This window comes from Schizophyllum commune (genome assembly GCF_000143185.2).
Source record: "Schizophyllum commune H4-8 unplaced genomic scaffold SCHCOscaffold_5, whole genome shotgun sequence".
NCBI classification, from domain to species: domain Eukaryota; kingdom Fungi; phylum Basidiomycota; class Agaricomycetes; order Agaricales; family Schizophyllaceae; genus Schizophyllum; species Schizophyllum commune.
Genome location: NW_026089542.1, coordinates 1055517 through 1073539, shown reverse-complemented (window position 1 = coordinate 1073539; position 18023 = coordinate 1055517). Strand labels below are relative to the sequence as shown.

At 56.3% G+C, this 18023-nt stretch overlaps 7 protein-coding genes across 7 annotated transcripts; 2 read left to right on the top strand and 5 right to left on the bottom strand.

Moving 5' to 3' along the window:
* Nucleotides 1-31: 31 nt before the first annotated feature.
* SCHCODRAFT_02575020 (uncharacterized protein) lies at nt 32-5322 on the top strand (the record flags this gene model as incomplete). Its single annotated transcript, XM_003037837.3, has 9 exons — nt 32-280; nt 330-451; nt 500-2261; nt 2786-2996; nt 3088-3230; nt 3273-3313; nt 3369-3406; nt 3920-4274; nt 4330-5322. Exons 1-9 carry the CDS (start codon nt 109-111, stop codon nt 5320-5322), a joined length of 3837 nt encoding a protein of 1278 aa, XP_003037883.1. The 5' UTR covers nt 32-108.
* Nucleotides 5075-7754, bottom strand: SCHCODRAFT_02621816 (uncharacterized protein). Its single transcript, XM_050345082.1, has 8 exons — nt 7423-7754; nt 7215-7372; nt 6896-7159; nt 6454-6845; nt 5946-6404; nt 5832-5892; nt 5650-5778; nt 5075-5593 (listed from the first exon to the last, which is right to left on the bottom strand). Exons 1-8 carry the CDS (start codon nt 7667-7669, stop codon nt 5411-5413), a joined length of 1893 nt encoding a protein of 630 aa, XP_050200455.1. The 5' UTR covers nt 7670-7754; the 3' UTR covers nt 5075-5410.
* A 79-nt stretch (nt 7755-7833) lies between these two features.
* SCHCODRAFT_02621814 (uncharacterized protein) lies at nt 7834-9496 on the bottom strand. The gene is made up of 6 exons (XM_050345081.1): nt 9419-9496; nt 9270-9364; nt 8442-9221; nt 8278-8394; nt 8124-8230; nt 7834-8071 (listed from the first exon to the last, which is right to left on the bottom strand). Exons 1-6 carry the CDS (start codon nt 9455-9457, stop codon nt 7926-7928), a joined length of 1284 nt encoding a protein of 427 aa, XP_050200454.1. The 5' UTR covers nt 9458-9496; the 3' UTR covers nt 7834-7925.
* Nucleotides 9497-9528: 32 nt separating this feature from the next.
* On the top strand, nt 9529-10622 carry SCHCODRAFT_02621812 (thioredoxin-like protein). Its single transcript, XM_003037836.3, has 7 exons — nt 9529-9580; nt 9635-9805; nt 9853-9939; nt 9988-10063; nt 10124-10257; nt 10309-10385; nt 10438-10622. The coding sequence occupies exons 1-7, from the start codon at nt 9570-9572 to the stop codon at nt 10536-10538; spliced, it is 657 nt and encodes a 218-aa protein (XP_003037882.1). The 5' UTR covers nt 9529-9569; the 3' UTR covers nt 10539-10622.
* On the bottom strand, nt 10568-14221 carry SCHCODRAFT_02538484 (DUF1793-domain-containing protein). Its single transcript, XM_050343600.1, has 13 exons — nt 13612-14221; nt 13434-13541; nt 13061-13373; nt 12980-13008; nt 12637-12924; nt 12365-12572; nt 12080-12304; nt 11954-12027; nt 11704-11898; nt 11575-11649; nt 11429-11522; nt 11349-11375; nt 10568-11276 (listed from the first exon to the last, which is right to left on the bottom strand). The coding sequence occupies exons 1-13, from the start codon at nt 13804-13806 to the stop codon at nt 10783-10785; spliced, it is 2325 nt and encodes a 774-aa protein (XP_050200453.1). The 5' UTR covers nt 13807-14221; the 3' UTR covers nt 10568-10782.
* Nucleotides 14222-14521: 300 nt separating this feature from the next.
* Nucleotides 14522-15167, bottom strand: SCHCODRAFT_02498951 (uncharacterized protein; the record flags this gene model as incomplete). Its single annotated transcript, XM_050343084.1, has 5 exons — nt 14522-14647; nt 14683-14772; nt 14830-14898; nt 14972-15070; nt 15123-15167. 5 exons carry the CDS (start codon nt 15165-15167, stop codon nt 14522-14524), a joined length of 429 nt encoding a protein of 142 aa, XP_050200452.1.
* Nucleotides 15168-15593: 426 nt separating this feature from the next.
* On the bottom strand, nt 15594-17194 carry SCHCODRAFT_02621806 (glycoside hydrolase family 18 protein). Its single transcript, XM_003036486.2, has 3 exons — nt 16594-17194; nt 16199-16536; nt 15594-16151 (listed from the first exon to the last, which is right to left on the bottom strand). Exons 1-3 carry the CDS (start codon nt 17073-17075, stop codon nt 15646-15648), a joined length of 1326 nt encoding a protein of 441 aa, XP_003036532.2. The 5' UTR covers nt 17076-17194; the 3' UTR covers nt 15594-15645.
* Nucleotides 17195-18023: the final 829 nt, after the last annotated feature.

Below are 18023 nucleotides of genomic sequence, written 5' to 3'. Positions count from 1 at the left end.
AACGAAACCCTAGTACAGGCGAACCTCGTGGGCGCTAACCATATCAATCCACGAAAATTATTTGCTTCTGATGACCTTTAGGCGCCTGAAGTTTTGCCTCCCACCGCCATGGCCCTCTCAGTCATCTTCCCCCGCAGAACGTTCTTCTATGCCCTCGGAAACACCATTGCAGAGATATTTACAGAAGGCTTACCGCCTGAGGAGAACGCCGACGTACTTTCCTTGGGATGCGGTGACGCGAGGAATATACTCTACACCATCTACGCAGATCGCTGGGCTGGTCCGTATGTCCATCATACCCGAGGTCACACACTGACTTGGCCTGGCAGGTCAGAGGGAATTCGATATCACTTGTTGCGACATCGAGGCAGCTGTGCTTGCCCGCAACGTACTGCTTCTTACTCTTCTCGCCGAGACCGACAAGGACAATGACGCAGCCATATGGGACATCGTCTATCATTTCCGCATACCAGAATCCTCTTTCGCGCTCTTGTAACAGCAATGCCGGAAGCTCATCGCCGCCTCTGAGTCCATGGAGTCGTGGTTGCGCAGTAATTACTCGACATTTATCAGACCTCGATCTGAACACACGCTCCTCGACTTGCGATCCTTCTGGATACAATATGCCGATTCGGCGTCCTCTATTACCAGCGCTCTCAATTCGCAGATGCGCGAGGATGTCGTAATCTGGGTCTCGGAGGTTCTGTGCCGACAGGACGCGCGTGATGTCCAGACTGCGAGCCTTTCCGCAGGTCCGTTCTCGTTGGAGATGGTAAAGAGCGGACTGGCGCCTGAGCATTACTTGCATTACTGGAAGAACGGCGTAGTAGGAGGAGCCCCCGCATCTCTGGCCACCACCATCAACCCGACCTTCTACTATACCAACCTCGGCAAAGGATTCTGCTTGCACTACGGGTCGGACCCCATACTAGGCTTCCAACTTGCCGGCCTCTTTGCTCCGATCAAAGGACGCCTACCTCAACCCAGCATCGCGGATGTAGGCGCCTTCGTGAAGCAACAGTTTGGTCATTGGTGCGGCGCGTTCAGAGCACGCCTCACGCTGCCCGTCAAATTCATGGTCCGTCCCTACGTCGGCGACGCCGTGTCCTTTAGTCGCGCATTGGCTGGAGTTCGGGGACAGGCAGTGTCCACGTGGGACGCACGTACGATTGCGCTGGATGGTTGGGAGGAAATTCCACCCCGGACGTTCAAGGTCATCGAAACATTCAACGTCGCTGATCATGTCGGCCTCTTCAACGTTCTTTCCGCGACTATCCCCTTGCTTCGGCAATCTCCATGGTCTGTTCTTCACACGAACTTACTACTGCCGGCTGCCGGAACTATCGACACCGCGCTTGTTGAGCGCCTAGGCATCAATCTCACAACGTTGTCATTGCTCATCGGCGTAGCACCTCTCTCGCTTGTCTCGCACTTCCTGGGGAAGGCGCCTCCAAGCTCACTGCTCAGTCGAAAGCAGCACCGGCGCCAGGTTTATGCGTGGAAGTATCCGGCATCCGGAGATCAGACCGCCTTTCAAAGCGGTGGGCTCCAGCTTACGCCTGTCGCCATCGAGCCCGAAAGGCTCTGCGACATCCTCTTCCAGCTGTATCTGCACATGTTCGCCTTCGAAAACGTCACCCAGCGAATGAAAGATGTCTCGCTGAAGGGGGAGGATGCCTTCAATGTCGTCCTAGACGTGCGCGCTAGCTTCGTTTCCTTCTTAAAGCTGGTTCAAGGGAGAGTGAAGACCGACTGGCCTCGCGCGATGGACAAGCTGTTCGACACAATCTACGATGACAACTTGCTCATCACGGGTCGGAACTTCTTCCAGGACTTCTCGACGCACGCGCACCTTCAAGATGTGCATCCGTACGGGGTGTTCCTCCCAGGCTTCAGATGCGATCCAATGCGGCCGGCGTTGTTCACGCAATGGCGTCAGACGCCTTTAGTTATCTTCGTTATCGTCCGTATTCCTCGCTCGGCTTTCCAGGTGCTTGAGGAGTTGCGCCCATTTGTCGGGACACCTATACTGCAGTGCGAATTCTTCGCCCCTGGGATGTTCCAAAACGCCTTTACCAGCATACAGCTGATGCCCGGAGAAATTGTGCGCGAGGGTGTCGGGGAGAGTACCGTCGCCAGCATCGATATGGATGACAGTCCATGGAGAAGTAGCCATGCGCCAGTCATCTTGTCTGTGGCTGTTGCTTCGCAATTCATCGAGATCGCACCAAGGGCCACAAGCGTGCGGCTTTGCGTCCGAGGTACGCCATGCATGGCGGGGCACCTCTTGCGCAAACTTGGGCACAACCTCATCCTGTATTCCACGCCACTCATGGGGCATCAGCAAACCACGATTTGCCTGAGCGTCTTAAGATCATCTTACCGGCTTGACTAATTGGGTAAGACCATCAGATGAGGTTGTAAGACGCGCAAGGCATAAGATCTAAGGCGCGCCCAAGGTAGCACGCTGGCTTCCATTGACCATGCATCTCTCTATAGCTCAGCACACGTGTAGTGATAACACATAAGCAATAACGGCTTCGAAGGCCGTGAAGGGAGCGCAGAAGCGCTGCATTTTCGGCCTATACAGTAGCCCGACGTTAGGTGCATGTTTTTCTACTACATGGAAAGTGGCCATAAATACTAGGACACCATTTCCTTACCTCAAACTCCACGAGAAGGCGGCGGATGATTTCGTCGCGAGCGGGCTGCTTGGGACCCATCAGACTTGACGCGGCAAGTTCAGTTGACCTGCCCTCAAGCGGCGATCATTGACGTGTCACAGAGCCCCGATCACCTCTTGCGTCCGTCCTCGACCGCAAGTTGCGCGTCCTCTACACTCGCCGCCCTCGGTCATGTCCGGTACTTCAGCGGCGCGCTTCTCAAGAGCCTCAAGAGCTCCCTGAGTTTCCCGAGCCGTCTTCCGCGCCCTTCCCATCATCGGCCTCTTGTCGCCTCAATATGCTCGCGCCCGACACACGATGCTATCCCCAAAGGTGCGTATCCCGTTCACTTACTCCTCTCCACCATCTAACAGCTCAATTGGCAGTGTCCCCAGCTCCGACTGAGCTCATGCACAGTCTGAAGCACACCAGCGCGTTCTGATACACGCTGTCGCCACGCCATACCTTTACCTGTCGCGCTGTCCGGTGCGGATGACAATGCGATGAAGCAATCTGTCACGATCAACACTACCGCGTTTGGGAGACCGCGGCAACAATGCCAAATGAGTATGTATCCACTGTACGAGTAACAGCTTACCTTTGCGCTAGGGTCAGCGGCGCCAACACCACGGATGTGTAGGACACGGGTCGTGAGTCTGAGGGGCCCGCTGTTGCAATGACGCTGGCTGACATTCTGAACTACAGCTTCGCCTTCCGTACGAGACCCCATGTCTCCCTCTCGTGTACGTCGGCGCTGTCCGGTTGATTAGAAGTGCCCATCTGCGCTATGATAACCCGGCGTATTGCACGTATAGGCGGTCGCTTGGGCGGGTTTTGTCGCGGTAGTAGTTAATTTAGTTAGCTTAGCAAACTACGAGATTGTATGTAGTAGGTGCTCGTACGAATGAAAGCTGTTTATTACTTCATTCCACGTTCGATGTGTGAAGGCTATCAAGTATTAAAAGTAAATCTGTGCGTCGCTTGTGTGTCTGTCAGATGCCTTACCGTGGCTGTGATGTATCTGAGCGTGTCTGCAGCCGGTCTGAGGGTGCCTGCTGGGCGTCTTATAGTTGTCTTCGTAAGACCCCGCAGTCTTATATTGGCCGCGTACCTTCTTGGTAAGAAGGTGCTTCTGACGCCTCTTATGCGTCTAATTGCCTTGTATAAGGCACTTAAGCCCACTTGTGGTTTCCTGATGGGGGAGATGCCTTCGTCGTCAAGCAGCCGCCGCGCGTCCGTGGCTTGCGTGCTGGCAGCGCCGAAATACGACCTACTCCGAGGTCCCTTCTTCTCGACAATCAGGACTCGCAGAGTCCACTTCCAGCTTCGAACACCTCGCGACATACGAGACAGGACGTCCCCCGTCTAGTCTTTGCGGAAGGCACGGAGGTCCCCTCCCACTTCAATGCTAGAGTGGATTTCCTGTCCTCGACCGCCCGCAATGCACTTGCTCCAAGGTCTGCCAATGTCAAGGTCCAACAGCATTCTCCTTGCTCGATGAAGCTCCTGGTAGGAGAGGGCGGGAAGCTGGAGGAAACGATCGTCTTTCCCTATCCCGTCAACGGTCAGGAGGCTAAAGTTCGTGTCGCACGCACATCAGGCTACGTCGAGGTGAGTTATGCCCGTTTCCGAGCCGCGCTTCCCTTACTGATGTGCGTCGCCGCAGGTCATCGTGCGTATAGCCAGTGCGCAGCCTGCCGCGACCCAAGGAGGTTACAGCATGAATCGCATGCCCGTCATCATGTCCGGCGGGACGACGCACGCCTGGAATCGGAGCTCAGTCAACCTCGATAGGCTCCCCATGCTGGACGAGCCGTGGTCTAAAGCGGAAATGCACGGTTGGCTGCATCCGTTAATCTCGTCAACGTTCTCCGACCGAGAGCTGCAGCTGCAGCGGTCCTCGAACCAGAGCGACACCTTCGTGAACATAAAAGACAGCATCGGCATCTGCACCTTTCACGCGTGTGGCGCTCTCGATGGCAAGCGCTGGCGGGCCTTCACGTTGTACTCGGAAGGCGGGACCGGCGGGTACACCACCATTCTCGTCAACGCCGTCCGGCTCGACCTGCCTTCACAAAGCGTCATCCTGGATACCTGCATACTCCCTCTCACTCACGCGATCATGCCCGAGGTCATGCCTGTCCTACAGATCCTCCATCGCGATGGGTTACAAAAAGTCACTACGAACGACGAGGAAAGGACCGCCTGGAAGCGATTCCTGCCCGCTTGCGTCGAGCGCTGTCGTACCTGGACGCACGCTCCGGACTGCGCATACATCACTGGCGCTATACCTTTGTCTGTGCGTCCTGTCGAGAGCCCAATCTGTGACTGTGGCCGCGGCAAGGACCTGCCCGACAGCCCAATTATGCAACTTTGCAAGCCCCTCTCTCACCTCCTCACCCGCGCGGCTATAGGCCTCGTATACCCTGTACCTTACCTGGAGGATGTCGGTGTGATGTTGAAGAAGATGATGGACGAGATGGAGCGGAACGGCACTGTCAAGGTGAAGGAGACCTGCTGTGCGGTCTGTGGGTCTGGAGGGAAGGCGTTTCTGTGCAGTAGGTGCAAGAAGACTTACTACTGTTCGAGAAAATGCCAGACGGGAGATTGGAAGGTCCACAAGCACTTGTGCGATGCCTTCGTGGCGTCCACAAAGTAAGCATGACATCCGTTATTCATTTATATCTTGTACAACGTCCACTCGTCTCCCAGTCGCACACTGTCGCTAGAAATACCGTCTCAAATGCCTACTTCTCGCCTGGCGCCTTGAACCTCCTGATCGCCCTATCCTTCGCCTCGCTGTGCTTAACGATAGGAAGCGGGTACCCAAGCCGCTTCGCCACATTCGCCGGAGGGTTGTGAATCTCCTTGCCCTTCAACGACTTCAGCTCCGGTAAGAACATGCGTATAAAGTCGCCTTCGGGATCGGCCTGGGTGCGATGATTGGTGAGATGACACTGTAAGCAAAGGACCACGTATATCCTACCTTCTCACTCTGCAGATATGGGTTGAAGATACGGAAGTACGGCGCTGGGTCGACCCCGGTGCTGGCGGACCACTGCCAGCCGCCGTTATTGGACGCGAGGTCACCGTCAATGAGGTTCTGCATGTAGTACTAACATCTTCATGAGCATGCCAATGATCACGTCGATGAACAAGCCCACTCACCCGCTCGCCCACCCGCCAATCCACCATCAGATCCTTCACCAGAAACATCGCCGTTGTCATCCTGCATAACATGTCAGTCTCCCCTCATCAAAGTCGCTCAAAGCTCAAACCCACCTCAGCCGATTATGCAACCACCCCGTCTCCTTAATGCACCTCATCCCCGCATCCACAATCGGATACCCCGTCCTCCCCTCCTTCCACGCCCGCACCTCTGAAATGTCTCCGCTTTCCTCAATCTCCGTCGCGCTATGCCCCTCGCCCTTGCTCGTCGAGTGCTCCGCCCCATTATTGATCGAGCGCCCCTTCTTTCCCTCCAGCTCGCTCGCCTTCTTCCCCGCGGGCTCCTGGTACCCCTCCCACACAATGTCGGCGTACTTCTCGATGAAAGGCCGGCCCATGGAGACGCGCGGGAAGCCCACGAGGACCGAGACGTAGAAGTCGCGCCAGGCGAGCTCCTGAACCCAGCGGCCGATGCCGGTGTTGCGTCCACCATCAACCTTAGAAGAGCCGGTGAGCTTCATGGTAGAGCGCACGCAGCGGCGTGCGGAAATGACACCAGACGCGAGGTAAGGGCTGGTGCTTGTCAGAAATCACGCATTTAATTGATAAGGGCAAGACGTACCTGATGCGACTGGTCGTATCCGCGTTGACTCTGTCTCGCTCGTCCCCGTATACATGGATGCGACTGTACTTGTCCGATTCTTCGGCGCCCTGGCTAAGTGGATTGACACCACCCGCCTGCTCCGGGCGGCTCTTGGTGGACAGGAAGCGGTCCAGCACGAGTAGGGCCGCCTCTTCACCCGCCGGCCAATATTCCGCCATCTTCTTGCGGTCATCTTCAGCAAGCTCGAAGCCCTCAACAGTCTCGGGTACGTTGCCTTCGAAAAGATCGCCAAGCTTCTCATGCTTGCGGACGCTTTTGCTGTTCGCGGCCGGCTCTGGGGAAGGGTCCAGGAAACGTCCTTGGGAGTCGTTCAGCGTCGCGAGCCAGAGACGTTGGAAGGGGCTGTAGACCTGTAGGATGCTCGGTAAACTGAACGATGCGGCTGGAACAGAGTACACACTGCGTAGTAGCTCCCATCCTTCTTGACCGCTACACCTGGTTCAACGATACATTTGTCATGGACGAAGGTCGCCTTCATTCCATCCTTCTTGGCTATTTCGCAGACCTGAATGTCGCGTCGTAGCTCGTCCACTTCGTACTCTATGTTTGCGTATAGCTTGTGCGCGCCGACGAGCGAGAGCAGGGAGATGATGCGTCTGGGCAATGTGCTCCGAGGGGCATGGGTGACGACGTGAAGTGGAATATGCATCTCGTCCAGTTTGATCTGGTCGCATATGGACTGAGTACATCAGGGATAGGCGGGAAGGCTGCTGCCTTACCTTGATAATGCGCAAGTTGCGTAGCATGAAGTCGATCCTTCGCGCTCCCCTGTCGTGGGCAGCATAGTCCTGGGGACTTATAACATATATAGCAACGAGTGGCTTCTTCGTCTTCTGTGCCTCCGCAGAGGCGAGCGCCAGCGCGCGGTTGTCTTCAACTACATGCGCAAGTCAGCAAGAGGTACATTCCCATCATGGGGCGACGTACTCCTCATGTCCTGCATACGCATCCAATACACCACGCATTCTCCTTCCTCCACAGCGTCCTGCGAGCGACTCCCGACTGCATCTAAGAGCTGCTCGAGGGGCAGGTTCGCGTCAACTGCCGCCGCGTTCTCGCGCGTCGCGACCTTGATGGGGTCGAATTTGCCAGACGGCGTCGGTGTCGGCTTCCGCTTGTTCGGCGACTCACGGGTTGCTGTTGAAGGCCTCTGTCTTTTCGCGCCTCTCATCATCGTGAAATTTCTGTTTGGAAATAGGGGAAACGCGAGTAGTGTTGAACGTCTGTGAAGATGGGGGAAAGAGGAGAAAGAGAGAAACATGCACGGCAGTTCACTCAAACGCCGCCTCTAGCACCGATGGATGGACGCGGATCGGACGCGTGACGTCACCGCGCGGGTAGAATACAAAGACTTCCATATAGGGGCTACAAGGGCGCGTACAGCATACAAGAGAAATAAAGATACACGCACGACCGATATTGCTACAACCTTAGCTACTCTCATCCATCTTCACTCCATTCGCTTCTGCTTCTTGTCGTTTCCTCTCCTCGGCCGCTTCGCGCTCTTCTGCCTCAACGACCTCGACGTCGAGGGGGAAGGTGAGGATCGCAGCAATTCCGGTAAGTTGATTCAGTTCTGTGGAGATGGCTGTCAGGAAGGAGGAGCAAAAGAGATTCGGGGTACTGACGTTGTCCTGACTCATGCATGCTGGAAAATATTAGGACTTCACCACCCTTCTGTTGGGTAGCTTCGACGACGGCGACGTATTTCTTCCTGGTTTCCGGGTCGCTCGATCTGTGCGCGTGTGAATGTATGAATACTGCCCTTGAAGGCAGACATACCTGAAGAGCTCATCCGAGATGAGCAACGTTCCGATAGCTCCTCGGTCGGCAGCCAAGCAGACATGGTCTGGACCGTACCATGCCCGCATCTCGTCGGTGCCCAGCATTTTGAAGAACCTACAAAGCAGGTTAGCTCACGACCTGCATGAGTTGGGGATGCGCACCTATCAAGCATGACACCTTCCCTTGCGAACTTAGTCTCCTTCAACTGCGCCACCACTTCCGGGCTCTTCAGCACCTCCACCATACTATGAACGTGCGGGCTGGACACATGCACCTTCACCACCTTCTCCCTCAGTGCCTTCTGCAAAGGCTTGTCCCCCCTCTTCCCCGCCTCCGCCAACAGATAATCATGCACCGCGTCCCGCACCCACCCCGGGCTCGCGATGACGATCGCCCGCAGCGTCGCCGCTGCATACGGTACGTGCCTCACGAACGAATCGTACAGCGTCGCATAGAACTTCGCCAATGCCTTCTCGTGCTGCGACGCCCCCGACGCGCCCGCCTTCCTGGGCACCGGGACCGATATGCGCTGCGTCACCAGCGTCATATGCTGCGAGAGCAAGCAGAACGCCGCCGTGCCCTCCCCACACACGACCGCGGCGACCTCCGCCCCGCGCCCGGGCTCAATCGCCTCGTTGACGCGCTGCAGCGCGACGCTGTCCCACCCATCCGCCTTCTCGATGCGCACGTCGCGGTTCGCCTCGACGTCGAGGGTGTGGAAGGCGCCCATGCGGACGTGGGGGTTCTCGGAGGTGACGCGACCGGAGATCTGCAGCGCGGCGGAGGAGTTCTGCGGGTTGTTGGGGTCGCCGGAGGAGTCGGGGCCTGAGCCCGCGGGGGCGGCGCCGGAGAGGAACTCGACCTTGCTGACTTCGAGGGTGAGGTTGAGGCGTACGCGGTGTGATTCGACGGAGCCGGTCGAGGAGACGTTCTGTACGCGTCTGGATTCATCTCAGAGAATGGAGCGTCGAGAGGGGGATGCTACGCACCTCACTGCCGGCGCCCTAACCGAGTCCCCCTTCTGGATAAGATTATAGAGATGCCACATGTCCTCGTCGTCCTCTGGCCTCAGCGTTACATGGCCCTGTAACCTTCATCAGCCTCCTACATCACCGAACACAATGAACGATCTACCTACGGCCCCATGTTTATCGACATGCTTGCTGACGAGCTTCATCGCGGCGAATCTGATTCGCTGATGGGTGTGGGAGTCAAGATGGACAATGGTGATCGCCTATTCGGGCAAGTATTGCCTGCTTTACTTCCTCCCCTCGTGGTCGGCGTGAATTATGTCGGACAGGTGAGTCGTAGACCATACTGGTCTTGAGTGTGATCACAACTCAGTCCAAGTCAGAATATCGTCACTCGCGTCGCGGCTTGTAGACCCGAACGATGAGTCCAGAAGGAATCGGGACGGGGACAGCGACGAGGACGAGGATGCCATCTTCGCCGAGCTCGAGGCGGAGATCGAGAACGACGATGATGCTGCGACACGAGAGAAGGGTATGGCGATACTCAGGAGCGAGTGAGTGCAGGGCCTCCGACGCATAGCCCGAGCTAATGGCAGGCTAGGATGGAACGAGTGAAGCAGATGCAGGAGAACCATTACGGGCAATACACCGAGATCCAGGACGAGAAGGAGGTCATTCGAATAACTGCGTGCGTGCTCAAACTACCCCCCTTGCTCCTGTGCTCACTTCTCCACAGGCGCGAACCACGCTGCGTCGTGCACTTCTACCACTCCAACTTCAAGCGATGCGCGATCATGGATAAGCACCTTGCTGTGCGTACAATCTGCCTTACAGAACCCCGTACACTTGTTGATGATGGATATCCCTTTCAGAAACTCGCGCCGAAGTACTACAACACGCGCTTCTTCCGCGTCTTCGTCGAGAACATCCCTTGGCTGGTAGAGAAGCTCCAGATCAAGGTCCTTCCATGCGTGATCGTATTCGCCGACGGTGTTACGAAGGATAGGTGCGTGTCCCCGTGATGTTGCATCTTCGTATAGCTGACAAGCTTATGCAGACTTGTCGGCTTCGAGGAGCTTGGGAATAACGACGCATTTGACACCGCTGCGTTGGAGTTGCGGTTATCCATGTCTGGTGCGTGTTCCCTTCCCCTTGTTACTACTTCCGTTCACATGGAACATCACAGGCGTTCTCAAGAAACCAGGAAGTGGCCTCGACCCCGTCTTTAAGGTATCATCATCGTCGAAACATCAGGACAATGAAGACGAGTTCGATCTGGACGAGTGAATACCCTTTGCACCTCTGTCACCGGCATATTCACGAGTAACTTACCTTGCGATAATACGATCGCATGCATACTTGAAGCAAGCCTTTTCGAGACGTAGACCAAGAGGCGTCTACGTATGCTCGGTGCGTGTGGGTTTTCTCCAATTGCGTTCTCCTCCAGCATCCAATATAAATACATAAATTACCTGCAGTATAGTGGCAGAGAATGTGTGGGTCGCACGCGTCGAGCGTGCGAGGAAAGTCGTCATCTCCTCGACTGCAATAAATAACGCAGAAGCGTAAAGGGGAATGGTGGCGACAGAGCACAACCGGCGTTCTCGTCGCCGTCGTCCGTCGAGGTCGAAGGGTCCGCTGTCGAGGTGCCCGAACCTGAGGAGTTGCTGTTGGGAAAAGTTAAATTCTGACAAAACCCAACAACGAAGACACGAATACTAACAGTGCAAGCTGAAAGCAACGTGTGGTCAGCGTCGCTCTTGCCCAACCATTGAACCAAAGCCCCACTCACCAGCGCAAAATGCCCCCCGACAACCGGCCGCGCCCTGAACCCCGCCACCTTCCCATCCGTCGTCTCGTACCAGTCCGAGAACGGCACGTCGTTCTGTCCGTTCGCGGCGTACTGCGCGACCGCGCTGATGAGCATGTCGCGCGTGTCCGTGTCGGACATGATGGCCGCGGTCCAGATCTCCCAGTCGGACTTGGTGTAGGTGTGCCGCGAATCGAGGGGGACGCCGAAGGTGTCTGGAGGAGGGTGTGAGAGGGAGTCACAGGAGACCCGACGATTGGATGGGGGAGATAGGGTAGACGACTTACTACTGTGCTTCTGGTAGAAGGCGGTTTCTGTACAGTTGGGTGAGATGGTGGGTTGACAAGGAAAGGCGCGTAGTACGAACGCTGATCATAGATAGAGGAAGGGAAGAGGTTGAACCCTAGCAATTTGTCTGCGTAGAGATTGTAGGTCAGGCCCCAGCTAGAGTCGTTGCCGTACTGAACGCAGGTGTTAGCAAGTATATAGTCACAACCCCGTGATGGAACTCACGTTCAATGTGGTATGGCCACCCTCGGACGACTTGGCCAAATCTTGCCACTTCGAGACGTAGTCGGATGCGATATCCTACAGTCAATCCTTCCTTAGAGACTTTATATCTGTGAAGGCGTTCTCACTCACGCTGTACTTCGACCCGGCCGTCTTATCCCCAATCGTATTCGCAATCTCCGACATGGCCTTGATGCCGAGTATGCCCTTGATCGCAAGGTTCGTCTGGTTTTCTAAATGGCCGGCGAAGTCATCCGTGCTGAGCTGCGAGGCGGGTACGAGGGCCTCATTGACGAGGAACTGCGTCCATTGGTCGAAAGCGTCGACCTGAAAACGTGTTGTCAGTGAGTAATTCAGCGGGTATGAGCGAACGCATTCATACATAGTCGTTGATCAAGCTATGGTCACTCGCTTTTTGCGTATAACTGAGCGCCATAATGAGCATGTTGCCGCATTCTATAGAGCCTCCGTCAGCTTCCCCTCCCATAACACTGCACCCCTGACGCACCCTCAACTGGCATGGCCTCGTCCTTCCCATCATTATGCCCAATAGCTTTCGGGAAATGTGCCCCCATATCGTGCACGCTGTACTTGTTCGGGTACTGCCCCGTTGCCTGGTACTTGAGCGCAGGCAGTAGGATATACTTCCCCAGCGCCGGGTTGAGGTACATGAGCAGGGGCCACATGGGAAAGATCACGTCGACGGTGTTGGTGTTCCCGTTGCTGGAGATCTCTGCGAGGGCGTCAGCCATGACAGAGAAGCGACAAGGCTGGCCATGCGCAGACGACGCACCCTTCAGGAAGACCAGTACGTCCTCCTTGTCGTACGCGTCGCCGTTCTTGACGGTGGTTATCTCGAGCGCAGCGAGGGCCTGGCGGACGGAGAGCGCAGTGATGCTGGCATAGTCGTTGCTGATAGCACTCGCGTCCGAGTCAATCTGCTCGTCCAGCTTCTGCGCCCGCGACAGCGCATCCTTGTAGTCGCCCAAGAAGTCCTTGATCTGCCGTGCCCACAATCAGCCTCCAATCCCGCTTCCCACTCCCACAAAACCCGCTCCCACTCACCAAATCCCCCACACTCCCATACTCCGTCCAAAAGAACAAGCTCCGATCCTGCATCTTGTTTCCGCCCACCACATACTGCACCGCCGGCTCCCTGATCAATCCGATGCTCATCGCGATAGGGTCAGTGGCATCCTTGACATCGCCCAGGTCGTGCGCGAAGGCAAAGACGGGGAAGCTGTCGGAGATGTTGCGGAAGGTGGTGTCCTGGGAGTTGTCGAGGGCGGAGGAGTTGACGAAGAGGGTGCGGACGGTCTTGTCGGGGCCGGACATGTGGGTGAGGCCGTCTGTCTAGGGAGCGAGAGTGAGGAGAATATGCGGAGCGAAGAGGGGCGAGTGGACGAACCTTGGCAGTGGAATAGTAGACGGAGCCCTCTGTGAAGAGCATGAGCAGATGTCTTGGTTTCAGTTATTCGAGTATACGTACGTCTGATCATATCATGATTCTCCTCGTAGTTGAGCTGGGTCTGCAGCGACAGAGTATGCGAGAGCACATCGCCATCTTCCAGAGTCCAGTTCACCGGCTGGGCGCCGTCGCTCGGCGATAGCCACTCTGCGCTGATATCAGTGTATACCTGGACAGAGTGCGCGCTGCCATCGTTCGAGGCGGCGGAGAGGGACATGTAGGATAGCGGGATAGACTGCTTAACGAGGTCGGTAGGCTCCACTGGGCTCAAGAACGTCACGGTAAGGTCCACTGCACCAGCGGTCATCACATAGATGCTCTGCGTCGATGTGATCTGCGACGGGCATCATGAGCCTCAACCACCCTGATCACCATACGCAATGGTTACACGCACCTCCACACTCTTCTGCGTCGCCTTCTCAAAATCCGCGTCTGCGCCGGGCACGCCCATGAACGAGTACGGCTTGTCATCGACCGTGATGAAGCCAGCCCAAGCGGTGATCTACGGCAATTGTTAGCAACATACACCAGCCACCTTGGATGCAAGCACTGTGAGGTTACTGTACACTCACACCACCCGTGTAAAACGTTGCCCATGCATCGTTCAGCGCCGTCCCCTTGCCCTGCGGCAGCCACGTCGACACATAGGGTGAGCGCACCGCGAGGGGCACTGAGGCGGGATTGAACGGCTTCGCGTCCCATGCCTGGGCGTCGCGGGCGGCGAGGAGAAGGAGGCTCAGCCAGCAGTATGAGAGCAGGGCGCTCATGGGGCGATCGAGCGAGAGGAGGGAGTCAAGCGAGGGTATACTGAAGCAGGACCAGGCTGAGACCAAGACGAGCAGAAGGGACAGTGACCGAAAGCCCACGAAACCTAAGAAAATGAAGATGAGAGTCGAGAAAGAGAGCGCGCACCGCTCTCAACGACGTGGGGTGGGTTTGATCGTCCTGGACACCGCAAGGTATTCAAACACACGATGGCTGTCGCAGCGAGCTGATGCAGATTTTATATCTTCCATCCATCTTCTGCATCTCCCATCTCCTACAGCAAGCCGAGTCGACTCAGTTGAGCATTGAGTTTTCGTACAGTTCACAGTGTATAGCGCGCATCGATAGCGGGTCAGGGGGATCGACGGAGCCCATGCAGAGGCCAATCTCAAGCGCTCGTCGGGGTGCGGGGGAGTGTGAAACGGTGGTTGTTGCCTTGGCATTGTGATGTCGGGGTGTGATGTGATGGTAACAAGTGAGATCACGTGTGAGCACTTGTGGGTCCACACATCGATTTGCCATAAATGTCTACTCAAGGACTGTCGCGCTCGCCCTCACGCTCATCCATCTCAGATGTTCCACTCGTCATCACGTCGCATTACCCAACAATATTGGACACAATATCTTCTTTACGTCAACCCCATCGCCTCCCGCGCCGGGAGAATTGCCCACGCGACGAATGTCACAGGCGCCTTTCCATTCGCTCCTTCTCCTCCATTACATTCTCCGCCCACTCCTCGATGCACAGCTTCCCTGTATCGAGCCGCGGCAGCTGCCACGGAGCGTCAGCACCAAGATAACGCCCACGAGTGAGATGTACTTGCCCGTGTCGGAGGAGGCACACTATAGCACACATCTTGCAGCCTGTTCTCCCTCACTCTTAAGATGTACATGGCTCTCTCGGTAAATGTGAAGCCAATAACGAAGACTCTCTCCGTCGTGTCCCGGATGGACCGCGTGCTGGAGAACTACGGGTCCAAGGGAAGTCAGTTTCAAGGCTCAACAGCGCATTTCACCCTCCTTACATCGGGGGAGAAAAACAGGAAAATGTCCTCGTCGTTCTTGGCGGTCAGCACTAAGCAGTCCTCCCCGCGCTGGATTTCGTAAGAGAACATTTTTTGTGAGCAACTTCGTCGTTTCTGAGTATTCTCGATGAAGCATACTAACCTTCGTCACCCGCCCAGCGACTTTGATCACCACTCCGACCTGCATGGGCACATCCAGCCACTCAACGGGTATGATGTCGTCGTACTTTTGCGCCGATAGCTGCATGTGGAACGTCAGAGCATCTCACACGAATCGCAGGGTTGCCTCCTACCAGCCAGTGGTGCGGAATAACAGGTTGGCCCTTGTTTCCACTCATCATCGTGATAGAGTGGTTCAACCCGAGTTGTTCCTCGTCGACCTCAGATGCGGCAACGCGAGACGCACTGTCCCGGCGATTTTCAGTCTGGATTACCTTATTTGCATCGGCTCTAGCCTCGCGGACAACCACGTCATTTGTGATCACTCCCTCAATGAAAGGTTGTCTCGCTCTTCCGGAACAGAACTCAAGAGCGCTCGGGATTCATGATACGGTGGTTGTTGCCTTGGTCGTAGACTGAAGCCCTCCCATGCCAATTGGTCCCCAACCTTGATTGTAATGTGATGTGATGGTTTGAACTGAACTGTAATCACGAGTAAGCTCCTGTGGGTACACATCTCAACAGATCTCAACTTGCCACACATTGACAAGACAAGAACGTCGCGTTGACGGAAAAAACGATAGCCATCCTGCTCAGCCCAAATATTCCACTCCTCAGCACATCGCATTGCCCACAAGACCAGACAAACCGTCCACTCTACGCTAACCCCATCGCCTCCCTCGCCGTCCTCACCAACACCAGATCATCCGTATCCCCATGCACATCCCACGTATTCACCCCCATCATCCCCATCTCCTTCACCCATTTCGCCTTCATCGCCAACGACTCCGGATCGTCGTACGAGATCACCGAGTGCGCTTCCGACGACACGAGATACGGCGTCCCCGAACATTCATCCCACTGCCTCGTGAACCCGTTGCCGCCGATGTACGCAGGACCATTGGGGTCGGTGTTCTTCACGAGTTGACCGTTGGAGACGAGGTCACGGAACTCGACCTGCGCATTATCGTCGTCGCGCGTGCGGAGATGTGTGTTGTCGGACCTCGAGCGGTAGCCGTAGTAGGGGATGCCGAGGACGATCTTGTTACCAGGGAATCCCGCGGACGTCCACTGCTCGTAGCCAGCGACCGCGCTCGCTTGCGGCTGCGTCGAATTGTGGCACGCGTCGTAGAACGGTGCGTTCGGCCCCGGGTTTGAGGATGCTGTATAGAAATCAGCATATATGCGCCTCAAAACAGTGTCCACATACAGCCCCAAACATCGTAGTTCATCATCGTGATCCAGTTCAAGACGTCGCCAAACTCGGAAACATCGGCAGACGGCGCACCGTTCCCGTCGACGAAGGGCGTAGTGAGCGTAGCGGCAGATATGTGTGCGTCGGCAGGGAGCTTCGCGCGAAGCAGCTTCAGGAAGGAAAGGAAGTTCGTGGTGTCTTGAGGCATGAAGAGGTTCCCGTCGTTGCCTGCGCGTCCAGGATACTCCCAGTCAATGTCAATGCCGTCGAGCTTGTACTGATCGAACGCGAGGGCGATGTTGTCGACAAAGGTCTGGCGAGAGCTATCGCTTGCGACCGCTGGCGAGAAGTACCTTGATAAAGTCGGTAATGTCAGCATGTATGCGCCCATATGCGTGGTACAAACTCACTTGCTCCCCGTCCACCCGCCAATGCTCAACTTGACCTTGCTTCCTTGAGCGTGCGCGGCAGTGACAAGGCGATTAAGAAGAGCGGGGGCGTTCGGGTCGTCCCAGGTCACGTTGAAGTCCTGCGTAGGCAGCGCAAACGCGTAGTCGACCCAGTCGTAGCGCGAGAAGTCGACCTTCTCAGGTGGGAGCGTCGCCGATGTCCAGTCAGGGTAGTAGCCCATCATCAGAGGTCCGATGTCGGGCTGAGCAATAGGAGCAGGCGGCGCGTCCGGGACGGAGTCTGTGGCATTGTCGACGGGCGCGATGAAGCCAGGAGGAAGGAAGAGCGTGTCGGAGTCGGAGGCGGCTTCGAAGGGCTGCTGAGAGGGGTCGTCCAGATCTTGCAGTTGGCGAGGATGCTTATGAGCGAGTGGGCACGGCGCGGCCTGCGCGACGAGCGGGAGGAGCAGGACGAAGACGAGAGCTGCGCGAGATCCGGTCATGGCGAGCGTCCGAGGTATTAGAGCGAGTATACGGGAAGAGCGAGTAGAGGAAGAGAGGGTAGAGGATAGACTGTGGATTATTTGGATTTTGGAGGTATATGGGAGTATCGGATACCGCCAGGGTATTGGGAGAAAGAGAGTTGCGCTTTGGCATTTTCGAGAGGACGCGTCCTTCGGCGTTTGCCGTCAATAAACGTGGGGGGTCCAGGCACCCGAAGCCCAAGCCCGCACTTTGCGGGCGCACCCCCGGACCGGGCCGCTTCGAGTACAGCCGTCGACTTGTCTCTTCCGTTCACACACCTACAGAGGCTCGAGTCGGAGAGTTGGCCATTGAGATGCTGTCGCGATGGTGATGATGTTTGAGGCAGCTATCTCTACTCTTGATCTGGGAGACATTCACAGCGGCTGGAAGCGACAGCTGCAGGGCGATCTCCCTCGTCAAGCCGTCAAGCAGCTAATGAGCCAGTATCTGGCCGAAGCTGTCGGGTCTCGTACCTCTCAAAGGCTTCTTCGCAGACATCTGACCGACCAGAGTGCCCTAGCCATCGTAATCGTATACAAAAATGGAACCCTGCGGAGGCCGTTACTCGCAGATGTCGTGAGCTTTCGCCTCTCCGTTGATGTCACGAATGAATAGAGCGCTGGCCTACCTCTACCAATCGATGCGGCAGACATCAGCTGACGGCCATTTCCGCAGGGAACGCTTCCCAGCTCGTGCGGTTACAAGGCCTTTGTGCCCCTACGCCCGCTCGTGCCTGCGCCCACACGCGCAGTGGTGCCTCCCTCTTCATCTCGTGAGGATGACCCAGAGAGTGTCGTAGCTGAATACGCTTGAGAAACCCCGCACAACGTCCGATCTAGGCTGTCCAGCGTTACTGCGTCAGTCATGGTCTCTATACCCCGCCGTTTCATTGCCGAAGCCCCGAGCTCGAGCGCATTTATTATTTA

Bases quoted from the DNA above. Each gene is read 5' to 3' on its own strand.
- SCHCODRAFT_02621814 (XM_050345081.1), bottom strand. From the start codon at position 9,457: ATGAAGCTCGTCAGCAAGCATGTCGATAAACATGGGGCC. The intron at 9,222-9,269 runs GTGCGTAGCATC...AGATGAATCCAG, and splicing joins GTTAGGGCGCCGGCAGTGAG to ACGCGTACAGAACGTCTCCT. The intron at 8,395-8,441 runs GTGCGCATCCCC...CCTGCTTTGTAG, and splicing joins GAAGGTGTCATGCTTGATAG to GTTCTTCAAAATGCTGGGCA.
- SCHCODRAFT_02621806 (XM_003036486.2), bottom strand. From the start codon at position 17,075: ATGACCGGATCTCGCGCAGCTCTCGTCTTCGTCCTGCTCCTCCCGCTC. The intron at 16,537-16,593 runs GTGAGTTTGTAC...GACTTTATCAAG, and splicing joins GGCGGGTGGACGGGGAGCAA to GTACTTCTCGCCAGCGGTCG. The intron at 16,152-16,198 runs GTATGTGGACAC...ATTTCTATACAG, and splicing joins GAACTACGATGTTTGGGGCT to CATCCTCAAACCCGGGGCCG.
- SCHCODRAFT_02538484 (XM_050343600.1), bottom strand. From the start codon at position 13,806: ATGAGCGCCCTGCTCTCATACTGCTGGCTGAGCCTCCTTCTCCTCGCC. The intron at 13,542-13,611 runs GTGAGTGTACAG...CAATTGCCGTAG, and splicing joins CAACGTTTTACACGGGTGGT to ATCACCGCTTGGGCTGGCTT. The intron at 12,925-12,979 runs GTTCGTCCACTC...CTCGCTCCCTAG, and splicing joins TCTACTATTCCACTGCCAAG to ACAGACGGCCTCACCCACAT.
- SCHCODRAFT_02621812 (XM_003037836.3), top strand. The intron at 9,806-9,852 runs GTGAGTGCAGGG...ATGGCAGGCTAG, and splicing joins ATGGCGATACTCAGGAGCGA to GATGGAACGAGTGAAGCAGA. The intron at 10,258-10,308 runs GTGCGTGTCCCC...AAGCTTATGCAG, and splicing joins GACGGTGTTACGAAGGATAG to ACTTGTCGGCTTCGAGGAGC.
- SCHCODRAFT_02621816 (XM_050345082.1), bottom strand. From the start codon at position 7,669: ATGATGAGAGGCGCGAAAAGACAGAGGCCTTCAACAGCAACCCGTGAG. The intron at 7,160-7,214 runs GTAAGGCAGCAG...ATATGCGACCAG, and splicing joins GCAACTTGCGCATTATCAAG to ATCAAACTGGACGAGATGCA. The intron at 6,846-6,895 runs GTGTGTACTCTG...AGCATCCTACAG, and splicing joins AGGATGGGAGCTACTACGCA to GTCTACAGCCCCTTCCAACG.